At 31.8% G+C, this 19,145-nt stretch overlaps 1 protein-coding gene across 1 annotated transcript; it reads right to left on the bottom strand.

Moving 5' to 3' along the window:
• Window positions 1-501: 501 nt before the first annotated feature.
• Window positions 502-11,034, bottom strand: LOC132940315 (14-3-3 protein epsilon). Its single transcript, XM_061007834.1, has 6 exons — window positions 10,402-11,034; window positions 3,624-3,823; window positions 3,398-3,504; window positions 3,181-3,318; window positions 2,877-3,082; window positions 502-2,806 (listed from the first exon to the last, which is right to left on the bottom strand). Exons 1-6 carry the CDS (start codon window positions 10,463-10,465, stop codon window positions 2,748-2,750), a joined length of 774 nt encoding a protein of 257 aa, XP_060863817.1. The 5' UTR covers window positions 10,466-11,034; the 3' UTR covers window positions 502-2,747.
• Window positions 11,035-19,145: the final 8,111 nt, after the last annotated feature.

Below are 19,145 nucleotides of genomic sequence, written 5' to 3'. Positions count from 1 at the left end.
CTCCACACTGATCATAATATATTATACGATAGTCTGAAGTTTGTATATTTTTAATAGGCACGTATTATGTTGTTTTCGTCCACAGTCAGTCACTCACCCAGTAGATGCGTCATCGCCTCAATGGTCTGAGCGAATATTACAATAGTCTTTATTAAATAAATATTAGGTAAGATCGGCGACCTTGTGTCCAAATCGCGTACAACAAAATATTTTTCATATACAATACATTTAGGTACTTACTAGTTACAACACCCAGTACAGGATGTTGTAACTTGTAATAATATGCATATTATCTACGCGTAACCACTTTTTTTTTTTTACAAAACGAATAATTAATAATAATTATCTTTTTGCTTAAACGGTCACAAATATTTGTAGACAGACTATGAAAAGACTTCTTGAATGTGTTTTCTGTCTGTTAACGATTGGCAACTATTTACCCACGGCTACTGTTTCCCGTGAAAAATAAATATAATACAAATAACAAAAATTTGAAAGATGTAAAAATTTAATGCAATGGCGCATATATTATAATAGTTTTAATGTTATTAATTATATTAATATTATTATCGTTTAAAGAGACAAATAAATAATAATATACATCTTAAAATTGTACGTAAAAAAGTTACTGACATGTCTACTAAAAGTTACGTTAGGCGAGTCATCGTCGTCGTATGCAGAAGGGGGGTGGGACGTAGGAGTATAGAGTACAGAGGTTCCCTGACCTACATACACACGAGCGAGATCACACACACGCATACACACACACACACTAGTTAAACTATAGTCGTATTGTTGTTCAAGTGTTGAATACATATAATTAAGATTATTTAAATTCCTGTTAGCTGGCGGGGCGGCAAAGGAAACGCGCTCCGGTAACACTGTCAAATAAGTTTCTTCAAATATTTATTATTATTTTTCAATAATCACGTATACTGAGAAGTAGAAAAAAAATCTACATAATAAATAAGACTAAATAATCGATAGGTGGCTAAGAACTACGTAAGTTTTTCATTATTTTTTTCAAAAGTTTTAACTGTAAACATTTTGGTCCGTATTCGATGTGATCGACACACACGATAAAAAAAATACACACAAGTATTGTCAGTACATGTAGTTAAATGATTACAGCGCAAGAAAAAAAATATCACAAAAAAAAAAAAAACTCGAAATGCTATCAATTAAGACTCGTGCGATACGATAAATAAACAGAATAGAGCATAACAAACGTATATAATATATTGTTATCAATTATCATCATTTAAATGTTTTTATTATTCGCACAGTTTATACTATAGACGTGGGTTTATTTTTTTTTTAATAGTTACTATATCTAGTTTATAAAACAAAAAAAAAAAATCAAACTTTTAGGGAAAAACTTGATGAGAAAGCATTACGATTTTTTTTTCTTCGTTTAACAAAATTTTTATATAGTTAATTATCATATATTATAATAAACCCTATAATAATTCTATAATAAACACATAACCTACGGATTTTTTTTTTTTATCTAAGAAAACGGAATGACGAAAACATTCAAAATGTTGCACTTGTTTTCTTTGCGTTACAGATGTTAAAAAATCATTAAAGATAGTACTACAATTAATTATTGCTGAAATTATGTTCGAGAAGTCGAGACTATTGTTCCGTTATGAATTAGTTGATTAAATAATGGTATCATAAGAGGCAGGGGTTAGATTTTAGAAATTTACGATGAAATTAGTATTATATAATGATCCTGAAATACTTCATGCTCTAAGTTAAATACTTGTTATAAAAGTAAAAACTAATTGACATAAAAGCATACATATTTATATATATTACACATATATATAAATACATATGGTATTTTAATTTAGTATGTTAAGGTGAGAATTTGGCAAAAATAAAAAATAAAAGTAAATAAATGTATAAAATAAAAATTCATTCTAAATATTAAATAAGAACACTACGGTACACTTTGATTCCATTTTTCTTTGTACAAATTTCATACATATTATATGTAAATGTTTTTTTTTTAAATTTTATTTTTGTTACCATTGAAAATTAAAGTGCAACAATAACCAAAAAGTAATAAAATATAATAATTGGTCATGCTAGGTTTTGTATCTACTAATATTAAAGTAAATAAATGTAATAAACGAATAACAAAAAAACACTGGTTTAATTACAGGAACTGACTTTGGTGGCGGCACACCCAATGCGCCTATTAATTCTGAATTCTAAATGAGATTTTTGAGTGATGGTTTTGTATAAATATATATTCTTTAGTATAAAATAGAAAGAAAATGTTACTCTCTTAAGTAATCAACACAAAGAATTGAGGTAAGCTACGATTTGTTTAATCGTTTTTCTTTCTAGGAAAAAAAAAACAAAAAAAATAATTAAAAAAATAATAAAAAGCCTTATAATTTAAATACAAAAATAAAACTTTTAACACATAATACTGAACAGAAAGACATAAAATTTGTTTTTTATCGAATTATTAATTTTTGGGAATTGTAAAAGATTAAACCAAAATTGCTGTCGCATGTTCCCCTGCCAATGAGATAAAAGTAAAATCAAAGTGTACGAAAAAAAAAATTTGACAGTCTTGGAGTGAGTCGCTTTACTTTACTTTTAGGGCTGTAACTATTGAATGCATATTTTTTATGTTTTCATATTTGATATTATTTGTACACAGACACTGGTTTTTTTTTTCGATGACAATTATAGTTATTTTATTATAGAGCAGTCACAGAAGGCATTTATGAGACATCTTGATCTTCAACATCTTGAAGCTGCTCTTTAGGTTCAGCTTCTGTCCCTAAGAAAAATAATTCATTTTAAAATAAATAAAACAACAAAAGGTTTATTTATTTTGTATTCATTCATACCATCTCCTTGCATATCTGAAGTCCACAAGGTTAGGTTGTCCCTTAACAACTGCATTATAAGTGTAGAATCTTTATAGCTCTCTTCGGATAACGTGTCCAATTCAGCAATTGCTTCATCAAAAGCTTTTTTAGCTAAATGACAAGCTCTATCAGGTGTGTTGAGAATCTCATAGTAGAATACAGAAAAATTCAATGCCAAACCCAACCTGTTAGGAATAATGTCATTTTTAAAAATATTTACAGATATATATTATAAATAATTGTTAATATTTATGGTATCAATATTTGATGTGTATGATAATACCTTATTGGGTGAGTAGGAGGTAAGTCTTGATTGGCGATATCGCTAGCGGCTTTATAGGCGACCAGAGAATGTTCAGCGGCTTCTTTTCTATCATCTCCAGTAGCGAATTCGGCCAGGTATCTGTGGTAGTCACCTTTCCTGTGAAATGATTTATTTATTTTTTAAATTTTATAAAAACAATTTCTACATAGATCAATAGTACATTTAGGTAACTTACATCTTATAATAGAAAACTTTAGATTCACCAGAAGCAGCACATGCTATTAAATGTTTATCAAGTACATTTAGAATGTCTGAACAAATATCCCGTAATTCTTTCTCAACCTGTATATCAGTTAAAATTATTTTTTATTAATACATTTTTTAATTAACTGATGAATATTAATTAATCCTGAATGTATTTCATATAATTAATATTTGTAGGTTGTCTGAGTAGTACATACCTGCGATCTATATTGGCGGATCATCTCTAGCTTTTCTTCAGCACCTTTGTTCTCTTCTTTCTGTTCAATACTTGAAATTATGCGCCAACTTGCACGCCGAGCTCCAATCACATTTTTATATGCTACAGATAACAGGTTTCGTTCTTCTACAGATAATTCAACATCTAACGATGCTACTTTTTTCATGGATTCTACCATTTCTATAAATTAAAAAATAATATTTAATTAGTAACAATATTGAAACTTAGTTAGTATTTAAACATACTTAATTAGTATATTATTTTAAATTTCTCGGGACTCAATTAGTATGTAGCTTTAAACAACCCTAGATTTAATTTGTTCTATAAGGTATTATTGGGATTTAGTTGCCTCCATTCATTTAAGAGCCATACCCATCAAATTTAATGGTAAGTATTCATTATTATCCAATGGCGATTTCTTTTGGTATTTTATTTATAAGCAATTTATTAGCATTCTAAAATCAAACATTTTTTGTAAAATTTGTACACTCAAAATTTGCTTAAAAATATCAGATCAACTACTGTATAATATCTGAACCTTTATATTGCATAGGTATTCATTATAATATTATTTGTGTTATTAAAAAAAAAAAAACAAGAGTAAAATAGGTTCATCTCTAGTTTTTCTTAGGATAATGAGACGGAGAAATCATGAGATATTCTCTTAAAGGTATTACTATTGGTAATATAATAAAGATACATGGGTATAATGTACAGTAATATAAAAGTTAATAAGACGAAAAAAAATTCAAAAAATAGGAATTAAAACTTTAAACTAGATGGTTTTATTCATACAAAATATGAGTACCTAAGTATAATTAAATGCTCATAAAAAATACGACTGGTTTTTAAATAAATTTAAAATCAATTGTATTAGGTATATTATTTATGATGACGAAATATACCGATAATTCACACGGGGATGAAACGAAATTACGTTAGCATGTATGTGTGTGTGTGTGTGTACGGTGTACGTATTATGTATTGTTAAGTTAAGCAAAATGTTTTTGCACTTCGATACACACAATATACACGACATATGCATACTAACTAATAATGTTAATCTGCATTCTACAGATTAAGACAAAGGTAAAAACACGTAGATATGGTAATTATGGTTTTTTTTTACCTAACTTTGAGGTTTTTCGGGTTAAAAATACTTTTTTATGACATCAGGACACGATTAACACAAACATCATATTGTAATTGTGTAAACGAAATAAAGATGCCCAACACGAACGGCTTATATAAGCCCGATAGTTGTTTTTACAGGCCAAAACTGGCACGTCCAAAATATCGTGTTTCGAGTTTCGACCCTAAATATTCAGTCACTCACGCCCACCATAGTTAACGACGGCGCAACAATCGATTTGTCGTAAATTCATTATATAATGTGTAACACACATGATTTCGTAGGTGGTTGCGAAATTTTTTTTATCAGCGACAATGTCTGGGCTAAAAGTTTAACTTGCAGATCAATAGACCATCGGGACGTACATGAGGTGTACACGACGACGCCTGGGTATGGAACATTGGAACGTTAGTAAAGTTGACATGAAGGGGAGACCGCCATCGCCATGGCAACGTTATACGCTGTAGACTGGTACGAGCCCCGCCACACCCCACCCCCGTCCCGCCAATCTACCACGCCCGCGCTAGCTAAATTAAATACATTGGCTTAGTGACAGAAAAATTACTCTTCAAAAGACGACGGTATGTATTTAAATAGAGTACCTACGTATATAATATTATTATGCTGACCGACCATATTAACGGTTTACGAAATTCGAACATCACTAGGAAATATTTGTACGGTTGAAAAATTGTCAACGCACATTTGGTGTACATTACTTTTGTGTAAATATAACTAATATATTACATGGATTTTAATCACTAGCTAGTAAGCTTTGGCAAGCACAGAGGAAATAGTAAATACTTACCCATTACCTGTAGGGGTAGGGGGGAAATCAATTACAATTGTGTAAAATATGAGGATGCGTTAAAATATTTTAAAAATATCGGTAATAATTTGTAGTTGTATAATATACTGCATTAAGGTTGATATTGACTATCTAGTATTCAAAAATTTCATGTTTTTATCACCCATAAGATATTAGGTTGAATGGAGATACCCAAAAATTGAATCTTTCTCTAAAAATTAGATAAATAGCAAAACTGTAAATAGTAAATCATGCAAAATGAGATTTTAATAAAGGCAAATGTAAATATTGATTTTTTACTTCCAGGTCACTGAAATATGTATTAATAACTAACATATTTTAATAAAATGGTAGTTTACAACAGTTAAGAGGTAATATTTTTATTTTAAGAAATTTAATCTACCTATATTTTATACATACCTACCTAATTTCAAATTCTAATTTAAATTAGAAAATGTTATTCAACCTACAAATCATCAATTTATTATAAATCCTGTATTTTTTTTTTTAATGAAAAACCTAATTAGGTATTGTGTTGTTCATTAATAATTCATGAAATTATATACGAAACGATTAGGTTCGCAAAATAATGAGATTAATAGCGTTATTATTCAATTGTTTAAAATATCATAATCTATTGGTTTTTAATGTTAACTATAAAAAGTATAATAGAAAAGTAAAAAAGATTAGGTACTTCTAACTATTTAAGAAATTTATTTTATAAATATTATTGGATATTAATTTGTCATTTGTTATTTTTCAAGATACCTATATAATAACCCCAGACTCAAGGGAATTGAATTAGTAATTTAAATTATACTGAATAATAGTAAGTATGTACATTATGTAATATTCATTAGGTTGCTATATCTATCTAACGTTAAAAACACTAAAGTATCCATGTAAAAATTAAATTAATAACTAAATACATTTGAATTTCTATATAGGAAGTAGGAACCTATTATCTTATAATTCATATCTTGATGTTATACAACTCATGTAAATCCACAAACATAAGGAGTAAAAAAAAATTCATAACAGAATATACCTATTTCCACAACCATTTGTATCACATTTTAACATGCTCTACATTTTTAATCTATTAAATTAACAGGTAACACAAATAACAATATAAATCATAAAATAAGAAAAACCAATTTGAATTTCAAATTATGAAAATAATAACTTCTTTTATTGATAAATAAACTTAATTAAGTAAACATCAATGTATGTAATTAATAATTCTGTAAATAACAAAATTAAATAGGTAGGGTACTAAGAGAATGTATCATAAACACCTGCTTATTACTGTAATGTCAAATGTATGTTAGTATACCTACCTAGTAATAATATTTTGATATTTGATAGTTCATGTTTAAGAAGATTCATCTTTAACTTATTGATTAAACTTTAAGATTTTGATTTTTAAAAAAGTCTCAATTATAATTTAATTTTTAATTTTTACTATACTATACCTACTTATACTTTAACTCATCTTAAAATATTAAACAATAAAAAAGTAGTAAGAACACAATATACGTGTTAAACTAAGTATAGTAGATACATCGTATTTAAATGCTCTGGGCATGCAATACAAAAAAAGCAAACTGGTGTTTGTCATGTTTATTTTTAAAAACATAAAAAAATTATAATTAGGTATACTGTATAGGTATCTAGGAAACAATTGTTGAAATACAAAACGAAAAACTTAACTTAAAGTATAATGGCAGTATAATGTAACAGTGTAATTAATATTACTATTAGGTACCTATTATTTAAAACGTAGTAACATAGGTATTGTTAATGTGATGCACTTAAAATACAATTTTGTTCACCTACCTATCTAACTCATACTTATTAACAAGGTTTACTAAAGGGTTATTAATAAGAGTTCTGTAATAAAAGTAGGTAAGTTATTACTGACATTATAGGTATACCGCCTCACATATGATTTAGAAGTTTTAAGTAGGTATAAAACAAGGAAACGTTAATATTTACTCCAACATAAGTACTGATATAAATTAAAATTGTAGGTATGAAATATTTATATGCATATTTACTTATTTAGTTGTCTATCTTTTAAAGAGCAAAAACTGGAAAAAACATTTAATAATAACTGGGAATATTTTATTACTTTTAAAATTATGTTATTGTGTTACTTTTACAACATATCTTAAGTTTGGTGATTAGTATACATTTAAAAGATGCTAACTAGGTATTCTTGTTTTTTTTTTTTATGAATATCGAAAGTCACAAACAGTAGATATTTAAACTGTTCAATATAATCTTTTTTAAATGCAATAATTTAATACTGGCACTATTTTTGTATTTTAAATTTAGCTAGTCTTCAGATAATTAAAATAAAATTCTTCACGCAAAAATAAGTAGGTACCTACTTTTTGTACCTATAATTTAATTATTTTGCTGTAGCTGTTTAATTTAAAACCATACCTGTATAAAATATAAATTCTCAGCACCTGTGTAACTATAGTAGTTTTTTTAAACAACACCTCTATGCAATACATTTCATAAAGAAAACATTAAAACATTGAAATAATTAAAATATATTGCCTTGTATTTGTACATTAACTCTACCTAATACTATAACATACTAGGTAGTAGGTACTCTCGAAGTTTTAAGACATTTTATAATAATTAATACTATAGACAATTCAGAATAAGAGCACACCAGATTTACGTAGCAAAACCGGTTTTTACTGTGGCCGTCTGGTGTAGTCTTATTCTGAATAGACTATACATACGGCCCAAAGAGTTGCAGATTTTAAATGCCTATTGTTGAAAGTCTAGCATAGCAATGAATATTAGAAGAAACAAATAAATTTGTTTTTAATTAGGTATCATGAACAATTAAAAGCTATTAATAAAACATTTTATTTGCTAAAAATCTAGCCAAAAACTTTCTAATTCAAACTATTAGTAAAATATCTTAGGGCCTACCAAATATTACAACAGAAATTCCAACCTATAGGTAGCTAAATTTAAAAAAATTATCTTAATTTGTAGGTACATGTAAATATAATTATACACAAAATAATAATTGAATTGCATTTTTATAAAATAACAGACTTAGTTTTAATAAATAGTATTTGGCTTAGTATAGCCTAGGTATAGAGAACTTTTTTATATTGGTCGATCATTCAAGGTTTAAAGGCTCTGTCAAACAGAAAGCGTTATATTCACGTCGCGTGATTTTGTAATTTGTTACAACGCGGCGTTATTCACGCGCGTGAAAGCCCCACGCCGACAAGCCATTTACCGCTTTAACGCGTTCTGTTTGACAGAGCCTTAAAGAAAATTATTGCTAAGTTAAAATATAAAATAATTCTATAATTTTTAATATAAAATATTTGGCATCTAACTTACTACCTACCAAGTAATGACTAGTAAGCAGTACTTAACCCTGGCAATAACCCATATTAATTTAGAATTTGGAAAAATAGGTACCTTAGTAAGTATAGTTAAAAAATTTATTAGATACCTACCTACATTGAATTAAGAAATGGTTGATTAAGTATTGGCCTAATTAAAATCAAGGAAATAATTATGTAGGTATCTGGTACATTTATATTAATTTGTACAGGTATTTTACCATCAACATTAGATAGATACATTTAATTCTGTTTAAATAATATGTTTATATATTTCAAAAAGGTAGGTAGGTAGAAAGTAAAATCACAAAAAAAAAATTTGATACTCTGAGATGTTTTGATATCTAATAAATAAATATTCTTTTTTCTTTGTAGGTATATTAAATAGATAAATACTAGGGTAAATATAAGGGAAATAAGTCCATGTCAATGTTATACCTAATTTATTCCATATAGGACATTATAAAATATTGAACAATATTTTTTTACATTAAAAATATCTTCAAGACAGATTATTAAGATCAACACCTATTGTGTTTAAAGGACGACATCATCATCATGTGTTTCACCATAAGTTTGCACACATCAATTAGGTTTATATATCATCAGTTTTTTTTTTTGTAATAAATTTGTTTGGCACAAACGCGGACATACCGCCAAGATTCGGGGGAAATTACTGGAAACCCCCCCATGAAAACCACTACCGACGATCGTAAAAAGAGTACGCATCTCGGGTGATAGGTGATGTCGGCGGCGTCGCGGCGGGATGGCGGGGTGGTGGGGCGGCGGAGGCGTCTGGCCACGGCGGTCAGAACGGGCGAGCGATATACAACGGGTGAAATTCCACCGTGTGGGAAGAAGATTAACGGTCGGCCGAGGTGGCGTCACCGCGTCGCGCGAGCGATATCATATCGCGTTCGGGCGACGGTGACGACCAATAGATGGTGCGCGATTTTTGCACGCGATAGAAATCTCGGACGTCTAACGGTACAAACCATCGTCGAGCATTAATTTTAATAATAAAGAAATGTTTTACTACTGTGCCCACACACGCACGTACCGTTACATAGGTGCGCGATGCGGCTAACCTAGAAAATGAAAAATATAATAACGGAAGGTAACAATAATAATAGTAATAATAAATATTTAATATTACGTATATAGTGCACCCGATTATTATCCTACGTATTGATTATTTGGGCGCAAGGCGTAGAAGGCGGCGGCGGCGTCGGGCGGTCGTAACGAACGAGTAACGCGGGGTGGCCTTTGGCGGTGGAGGGGGGAGGCCGAAAACGGCGAAATTTCGACGGAAAAACTCGCGAACGTCGCCGAGAAATCAAGTAGGTCGTCGGAACCATAATTTGAAGAAAAAACCAATCACACAATTCTATATGACGTTGCAAGTTTCCACGATTCCGTGTGTACTCACCATCGTATCTTTCCGCCTGTTCGGCGAGTTTCGCCTTGTACACGTTTTCCTCTCTTTCGGACATGGTGAAGGCTGTGTGATCGTTTTTTCAGCTGCTGCTGGTGCGGCGGCGGGCGAACGGAGACGGTTTATCGTCGGACTACAACAGCACACTTGTGGACACTCACCGGAAGACGGATACTGGTCGAGATTCGACGGCGGCCGACGCGCAAGAGATCGTTGGCGGGACGACGACGGCGAGCGACAAAAACGCGTGTGCGATTATCACTCTGCCACTGCGTTGAACACGACGACGAACGAACGGATAATACGATGCAATATTATGACGCGCAACCGACTAAATATTACGGTTGCGAGATTTAGTAATAAAAATATTAAAATGTTAAAAAATCCCGGAGATACGGCGGCGGCGTATTCGTGGTTCGCGCGGTTGGGTTGCGGCGACGGCGGCGGTGGATGCGGTTTGTGAGCGGACGTTACGTCGTTTCCCGTCGCCGACTCGCGAATGGTCTCTCTGGAAATATGGCCGCACCCGTCAGGCCGCCAACGTGACGCTCATGGAAAAATAACTCGATATAATCGATCTGGCGCGCGCGCGTCTCTCTGCCGGGCGGACGTACGACGACTATACACGTTCTACACACTGTCTGTCTGCCGTCTACCACAACTGCGTTTTAACGATTTTTTTTTTTTTCATTTATTCTCCTTTCCTTTTCGAGTTTTGACCGACCGACCGGCGACGACGAGCGAGTGAGCCAGTGAGCGACTAGCGCGGCCGTCGTAGTGGTAGTAGTATGCACGCGGTCGGCGGGCGCACTGCCGATGTTTGTTCGGATTTGTTGTAAATAAAAATTGTACAGATACCTCAATACCTGTCCTGTTATAATATTATGATATTATCGGGGGCCATGTTTTTTATTTTTTATCGGCAATAGTCATAACATAATAATATGCACGTGATCGCAAACACAAAGGTCGTACCTATACTAATGTGTATATTGTATATAATGTAATAATTTAATATTATTATATATATGTTTATAAGAGTGCCACCTGTACCTTGTTAATACTTAACAGTTAACGAATAAAATAGTATTATTAGACGAGTTTTTCTTTTCGTTAACATAATGTATGCAGCCGAATGTAAATTATAATTTATAATATTATATACAATAAATTATATTTTGTGTACGCGTAACTGCTACAGATTATTATAGTGACATGTAATTTCGCCCTGTGCGGTATGATAGTTTACCTTTTGATCGACAACTCTAATTTCGTTTTCCCTGGGTACCCTAGTCCGTGACTTTATCCTAGAAAAATAAGATTATATTATAAACGTTAAAATATTTATTATCAAAAATATTGAACCGAATCCCAGGCCATGTTAATGCAAATTTACAAGCGAGGGTTAGATGCGCCCTTTTATAGTTTTAACTTTTATACTTATACGATGTACGAGTATACGACCTACCTAATGCAAACAAATTAAATTATAATGATTATTGAATTACACTAGTACAAATCTATTTGTATATAATCCTGTAGCCTGTATATATAATAGACCTATCATAGCCATCACGATATATGGGTGCGTGCAGGAGATTGCAATTTATTATAGCCAATACTGCAACAATGCAACATACATGAGTGTTTCGGCCTGCAGAACGTCTCATTTACTATCATTTACACGTAAAAATGTGTAATAAATATAATAAAATATATACGTAACCAAATACGGTTAACAAAATATAAAATATTAACTGATTATATTACAGAATATTTGCGCGATGGCCGCAGCGTATAAAAATAAAATATTATCGATAGAATCGATGATTAAAATGTCAACTGTTTAAAATTAATAATTTATGAATTGCTACAACAAAATATGGATATTTTTATACAATGAGCCACCTAAAAATATTCTATATATCATGTAGGTATTTATGTTAAAAATACTGACCGGTGTACCATAGAATTATAATATTATTATTTATTATGTATTTACCATTTGGCATTTATGTCATTATTGTTGAAAATAACATGAAAATAACAACTCTATGAAAATAACATCTCTATAGGTCGTAACTCGTACTCTTGAACTCGAGTGTTGAATTGGTTGTAGGACACTTTTTACGGTCACCCACAAAAAATGAAAACCGCGGACAGTTTGTACTATTTCAAAAAGTAATTAAATATATATGGCGGACAGTTTGTACTATTATCACATAAATCATAATATATAGGTATATTTAAAAATTAAACGTATGGAAAATTATTTCGAGCAATTGTAAATTAGTTATTATTTTACTTTCATGCTGTACACAGGCATCACGAATTTTCTTTTATGTATTTTGGTTTTTATTTCTTGTGTTTTTGTTCAAATGACTAGAGCATTCGTCTATAATTGCAGAGACCGCAAAACAGTCCAGAAACTTGGATTAACCGATCCAACCAATTTATTGAACGAACTGTTCCATCCTTCACTAAAATTATTCGTCCTGTGTGAGTTCTTAATTGTTTGGTGTCTGACATTCAAAAATATGAAATACAAAAATATGATAATAATATGATTTAGGTATTATGAAAATAATATGATTTTTAACTTATAACTCACCGGTTCATTAAGGTTTGTTGTAACTTTCCCCGTACACATCACTTTATTACACTTCCAACGAATATTATATTGATTTTTTCTTAAAATAGTTTATTCATACCCATTTTTAAAAATTTTTGGATTGAGTTTGCTAGTTTGATTTTTGTTCATTTTATATAGTGAATAAGTTAATATTTTAATACTTTTAATGCTGTGGCCTGTGACACCAAACACATACTAATCGCGATCATGATTCGCAATCTAAAGTTTTGAGCAATTAAATTTTATCTCATCTTTTAAGGTATATTTCCCGGTTTATTTATACCGTACAAAGTGTCCGTGATCGATTTTTACCAAATTATTTTCACCATACAAAGTGTCCGTGATATGTAACTCAAACAATAGATAGTACAAACTGTCCGTTTACCATTGAATTACCTACCGGCATTTATACCCGTTGGCCATTTGCGAAAAAATAATACTATCTACCTGTTCCGCAAATATAGGAAAAAATTTGATTCCTGTTTCCGCCAATTTACCGGCTATATATGATCAAAATATTGTGAAACATGTTTCAGTATAGTTGCAACTAAAAATCAAAGAAATTTGTTTTTACTTTTATTTAAATTTAACATGGCTTGTTTAGTATGTTGTTTATCATTTTTAAGGTTCATATAATAATTTATAATACACTATAACTTAATTTTTTTGATATGAATTATTAGCTATTATTTTTAATAGAAACTACGTTGAACAAACAGAAAAACATTTTGTACTACCTATACACCTATAGTAACTTTATGTATTCAAATAATTATTAATATTATTATTATATTATTTTTTAATTAAAATGAAAAATTTCCAAAACTATTGAATATGGATGAGTAGGTATACCTACTGCCTGTAATAATTTTACCATAGCTAGCAGGCGTTAGTCATATTGGAGAAAATGGGAATCAAACCTTTTTTTAAAATTGGCAGAAACGATCGTTTTAAATGTTGGCGGAAACGATACATGCCGTAACTACCAACAATATGCTAAATTAGCAATACCTATATATTAAAGAAAAAATTTAAATGTGTACAATTATTCTAACAAGACCATCAAACCAGCAATTCATGGATATCACGTGTGGATATATATACTATATATACAAATTTGTGATATATGTAAATCATCTATATAACACGTTAAAACGTTTTTCGATATATTTTCGGGGTAAAACCGCTGAGATAAATAAAAACAATAAAATATTTGGGGGACGAGGTGGCCGAGCGGTCTAACGCGACGGATTCGGCACAGCCGGTCCGAGTTCGATCCTCGACCACTGGGCGGCATTTTTCTCCGTGCAAGTCACGGTGTCCGGAGAACAAGTGCCGCCATCCCCCCACCCCGGGGCACGGCAGAAACCTACGGGTGCCCCATTAGAAATTCTGCCAAACACAACACACACGTGTACCAACCTACCCAACCTACCCAATATAAAACCTACAGTGCCCTCCCCTCACCCAATGGCCTATGTTGCCGCGGGTTACCCAATAAAAAAAAAAAAAAAAAAAAAAAAAAAAAAATAAAATATTTTTAATGCGTAAAATGTTGTGGTCGTTCATATAAAAATAACATACACATACTTGACATAATACGATATGAGTATATTAGGTACACAAGTGCATTAATTCAATGCATTGTAATTTGTATTGTTAATTATTATTGTTGAACACTTTGAAAAGGTGTTCACCCGTTCACGTGAGTAGGTACTGGGTACCTATACATAATAATAATATATTACACGCACTATACCAGCTACTGCAAACACTAAAACAAACAATGTAAGAAAACATTGCAAAACCAATATACTATAGATGAAATATTTTGGTGGAAATTACGCAGTACGCACCTATAATATTTTGATATTATTACCCACAAATCGATTTATGGCGAACCGTTCATAATACGTACATATTATTGTGTATTATATATGGGTAGTATTACCTAGTACAACGCTGAGTCCTGTATTTATATGTAGGCGCGGCGTATTGAGTATAATTGCGTATACCTATAATATAATAATTGTATGGCTTACTTTATATATGTATATATATATATAGTATATACCTGCAAGGCTGTAAGGCTGCAACAATGCTTAGGTTTAGGTATAATATACTTGGTTACGCAAATTTCCTCTATTTTCCTTTCTATATGTAATTATTGTACTGTATAATAACTAATTATAAAAAAAGTTTCAACAAAATTGAAAAATATCATACAAGGATTAATAAGGATATTATGTGATTTTTACTACTGTTATAACTTAGGTATATATTTTGAAATGATTGTCATTTAAAATATCATTTGAGTGAGGGTAGGAAAGTTATATTTTTGTATAGGTAGGTATGTACTTTTCGTATGTTGTTACTCATTTTACGGCTGTTAATTATTAAAATATGTAAATTTTATGTTCTCAGTATATAATATAATAATAAATAATATCTATAATCTATATATAATATATATAATATACATCAATAGGCGCTAATTGGGAGGAGCTTGAGTGTATGCCGCATCCGACACGGTTTTGAATTTTGAACCTCATAAATTATGACGTGTACTCGCGTGACGTTTGTAGTCAATTAGTTCTTATATTACATTAAGAGGACATCACACGGATATTTGTTGTCTCCGTCTTACAAGTGCGAACCAAATTTACGCTCAGCAGATCGCGTTTAACTTGACTAGTTTAAAAATTAGAGTGAATCGACCTATTACCTATGCAACTTGATGGTAAGAGCATTATCTGTGTTCGTATGTTGGTTTTTTACAATGGTTACATATTTTAGCAAGTTATACGTATATAATATAGCGTAAATTAAAAATGCTCATAACTCACTTAAAAACTGAATTATCGTAAAAAACCAACATACGAACACAGATAATGTTTTTACCATCAAATTTCATAATGAAGGTCGATTCACTTCAATTTTTAAACTAACTGAGCTAAACGTGTTTTGCTTAGCGTAAATTTGCTATGATACGCACTTATTGTAAGACGAAGACAACCAATAACCGTGTGGCGTCCTCTTAATAATTAATTAAATACAAATTCTGAATCATTATTGAATGGAGAGGTGTGGGAAGTGAAGTTTCTTACCGCATGCAATCCATGACCACAATACTAACTAAAAAATGGCTTCAGCCATTTCACCCAGATGCCTAGCCGATGTTATAGTAGACATTTGTAGAGTATAAGTACTACTGTACTAGTGTATAGTCTATACTCTATAATATAAGTATTATTAAAAAAGGTTTTCTATAGAAATGTATTCCGACACATTTCTCCGGTGGATTCTCGTCCCACTCCCACATAAAACTATAGTATATTGATTTTATTAAACACTGCAAATAGAAGGGCGCAATGAGCATTTTTGGTTTACAGCATGTCAAGTTTTTTTTAATCGTACATAATGCACAGTCAATATACGGATAAGTACATCCCCATGTACCGGTAAACACTTACTGGAGTTTAATCCCGCTCAAAACGTGAACATAATATTATATTATATTGTATTTATTCATTATTGTAAAGTACCTTCTGCAGATTGACGTCACAAAACACGTGGTAGCTGCAGGCACACATAATAATTAATATTAAATAATTTAGTTAGTCATATTATAATATATTTTATATATCTACCTACCTATATAATATTATATTATACTAGTGCCTATATGGACACGATGAGTTACAACTTAAGATCAAAATTGAGATTATAGGTTACTTATTTTAATTTTGATCGTAATTATTGTCTATATAAAATATCAACTATATATAGAACATAGTGATATAGGTTATTCATTAGTAATCAATCATCGCCTACCTACTTTTATAGTATATATAACATATTTAATAATATCTAAGTTTTTTATACCGATTTTGCGTAAAAATTCCTGTTTTTCATTGAAGTTTTCCAGTTGGCATTTTTTAAAATTATATCTCCTTTTGAAAGTTGTAGTATATGTCCTTAAAGTTGACGTGACTTTGCATAATATGGGTCAGTGTTGTGTGTATACACTGGTTTTCCGATTTCTTTTACACTAGGCAGCGATCCCTTCGTTCACAAAGATGTTATCTGGATTGTACCCCTTCTCCATATCCCACTGTTAAAGGTTGGTGGTAGTTTATGGTTATGAATCAGGGTAATGTTATTTCTCTCTGCCAAGGCTTCTAGTTCGTGCCGTCATTGTCTGTCCCAAGTAGCCAAATTTTGGGTATGGCTGCAGTTGAAATCTCTGATCATTATTTTTGTTTCATGGTTGTTCCTTGGCTTATTAAATTCAAAGGTAGTGTTTGTTGGTTTGTACACAGAGGTTACAGTGTATTTTCCGAGGTCTACCGTTAATATTTCTACATCATTGATTTCTGTTATTTCTGAGTATTTCACTATTGAGTGTTGTGTTTGATAAAGATTGCGCCACCATATTTTCTGTTGGGTCGTAATACTGCTAGTTTTATACCATTTACCCTCTGTGTCTTCATATCTTTGTCTCTGTGCCTCTACTATATGCAGACCACATCGCATAAATGGGTTTTGCATAGTTATGCCAAAATGTGTTTTTTGTTAGATGAGATACACTCAATGTTGATTAACATTACCATCAAAGCTGTCCTTAATAAAGGCCATTTTAGGTCTTTCCGTTTTTTATTTACCATTGTTTTGTAATAAGGTTATGTCTGGAGTTGAAGAATTAGCCTGTGTTATAGTAAAATAACGTGGTTGCCTCGGATGCACCATATAGAGGTTTCTTCATTACACCCGATAATCAAAAATCAAAATGTCTACCTATGTATTATTATATTTGATATTGGGCCTCACGGTAGGCTTACAGAATCTTAGAAATACATCCAAACTCGGATGAGTGAGGTTATTAAAATGATGAATTCGAATTATCAATAATATAATTATGGACGCAGTACCGGCTCTATACCAAACATATCAGCGACAACACTCCACAGACTCGCTGCACTTGGCTATTAAAAATGTGCGATTTTGAAAACCATTGGCACTCGGGAGACGGCCTCCGTTTTGATCCCATTAAGGCGTTATCTTCTTGAATTCTTATAACAATAGGTGCGCAAAAAAAAAATCAGATATACGAAAATACGTAGGCACATAACAATATTTGTACAGTTTTAAATCGAGACTACATAATATAGTTGTACAACTAGATATTAAAAACAACAGTTTTTGCGAACGACTAATAATATTGTTACCACTAAATAAGTTCATACCTATTTCACATTGCCACATATTGGTAGTAATTCACCCATTCCGACAACACATATATGTAGTGTAACAGACTATAATACAATTATTATAGTATACCTCTGCGTAAGTATACAGCAAGAGATGGTAAACCAATAATAATAATAATAATAGAAATAATAATAATGGTGTTTGGAAAAATAAACGGGCCCGAAATCCAGCTGATGCCGGTCGATTAATAATGTGATGGCGTACTCGCTGGCTACTAATAAACGATGTTTGTTTTAAATCATCGTCGACGGTCCAGGAAGAAATTCGGAATCGGCACATTTGCAATTCTGACACCTATACGCGGACAAAAAAACCTGTAAAAAATGGCTGCATCGCATAATAACGAAATGACAATCGAAACAACCATCAAACACATCTTGGGCAAGATCATCAGCAACGTCGAATACGAAATAATGGAAGAAGAACTGAGCAGATTCGACGACATCGACAAGGAACCGACCATCGGAGATCTAGAGGGACTTTTGTTCTATGCGACACGCTTCGCGGGCGACGACTACGTCCCGTACAACGTCATTCAACCGGCCGACAATTCTTGCAAAGCTGCAGGACCGGTTGAACCGATCAGAGACGACGTGGTGGTCGCGCTGCCAGTGCAGGAAGCTGCGGAAAAGGAGCGAAGTGGCGATGCGAGGGACGCCACGCCAGCCAGAGGACTTGAAGTCAGAAACAGTTTTGGAAACTTGATCGGTTGGCTGGACCCGGGGGTCAAAACAGAAACACGCGCAGCTCCGCGCAGTGGAACGGCGAGAGTTGTCTCCTCTGCGTGGAGAGGTATAACGAGAGCCGCACGCGTGTTTTGTTGTTGTCCCCCGAA

The sequence above is a fragment of the Metopolophium dirhodum genome, chromosome 3 (assembly GCF_019925205.1).
Source record: "Metopolophium dirhodum isolate CAU chromosome 3, ASM1992520v1, whole genome shotgun sequence".
Taxonomy (NCBI): domain Eukaryota; kingdom Metazoa; phylum Arthropoda; class Insecta; order Hemiptera; family Aphididae; genus Metopolophium; species Metopolophium dirhodum.
This window is presented reverse-complemented; position numbering and strand designations above follow the sequence as displayed.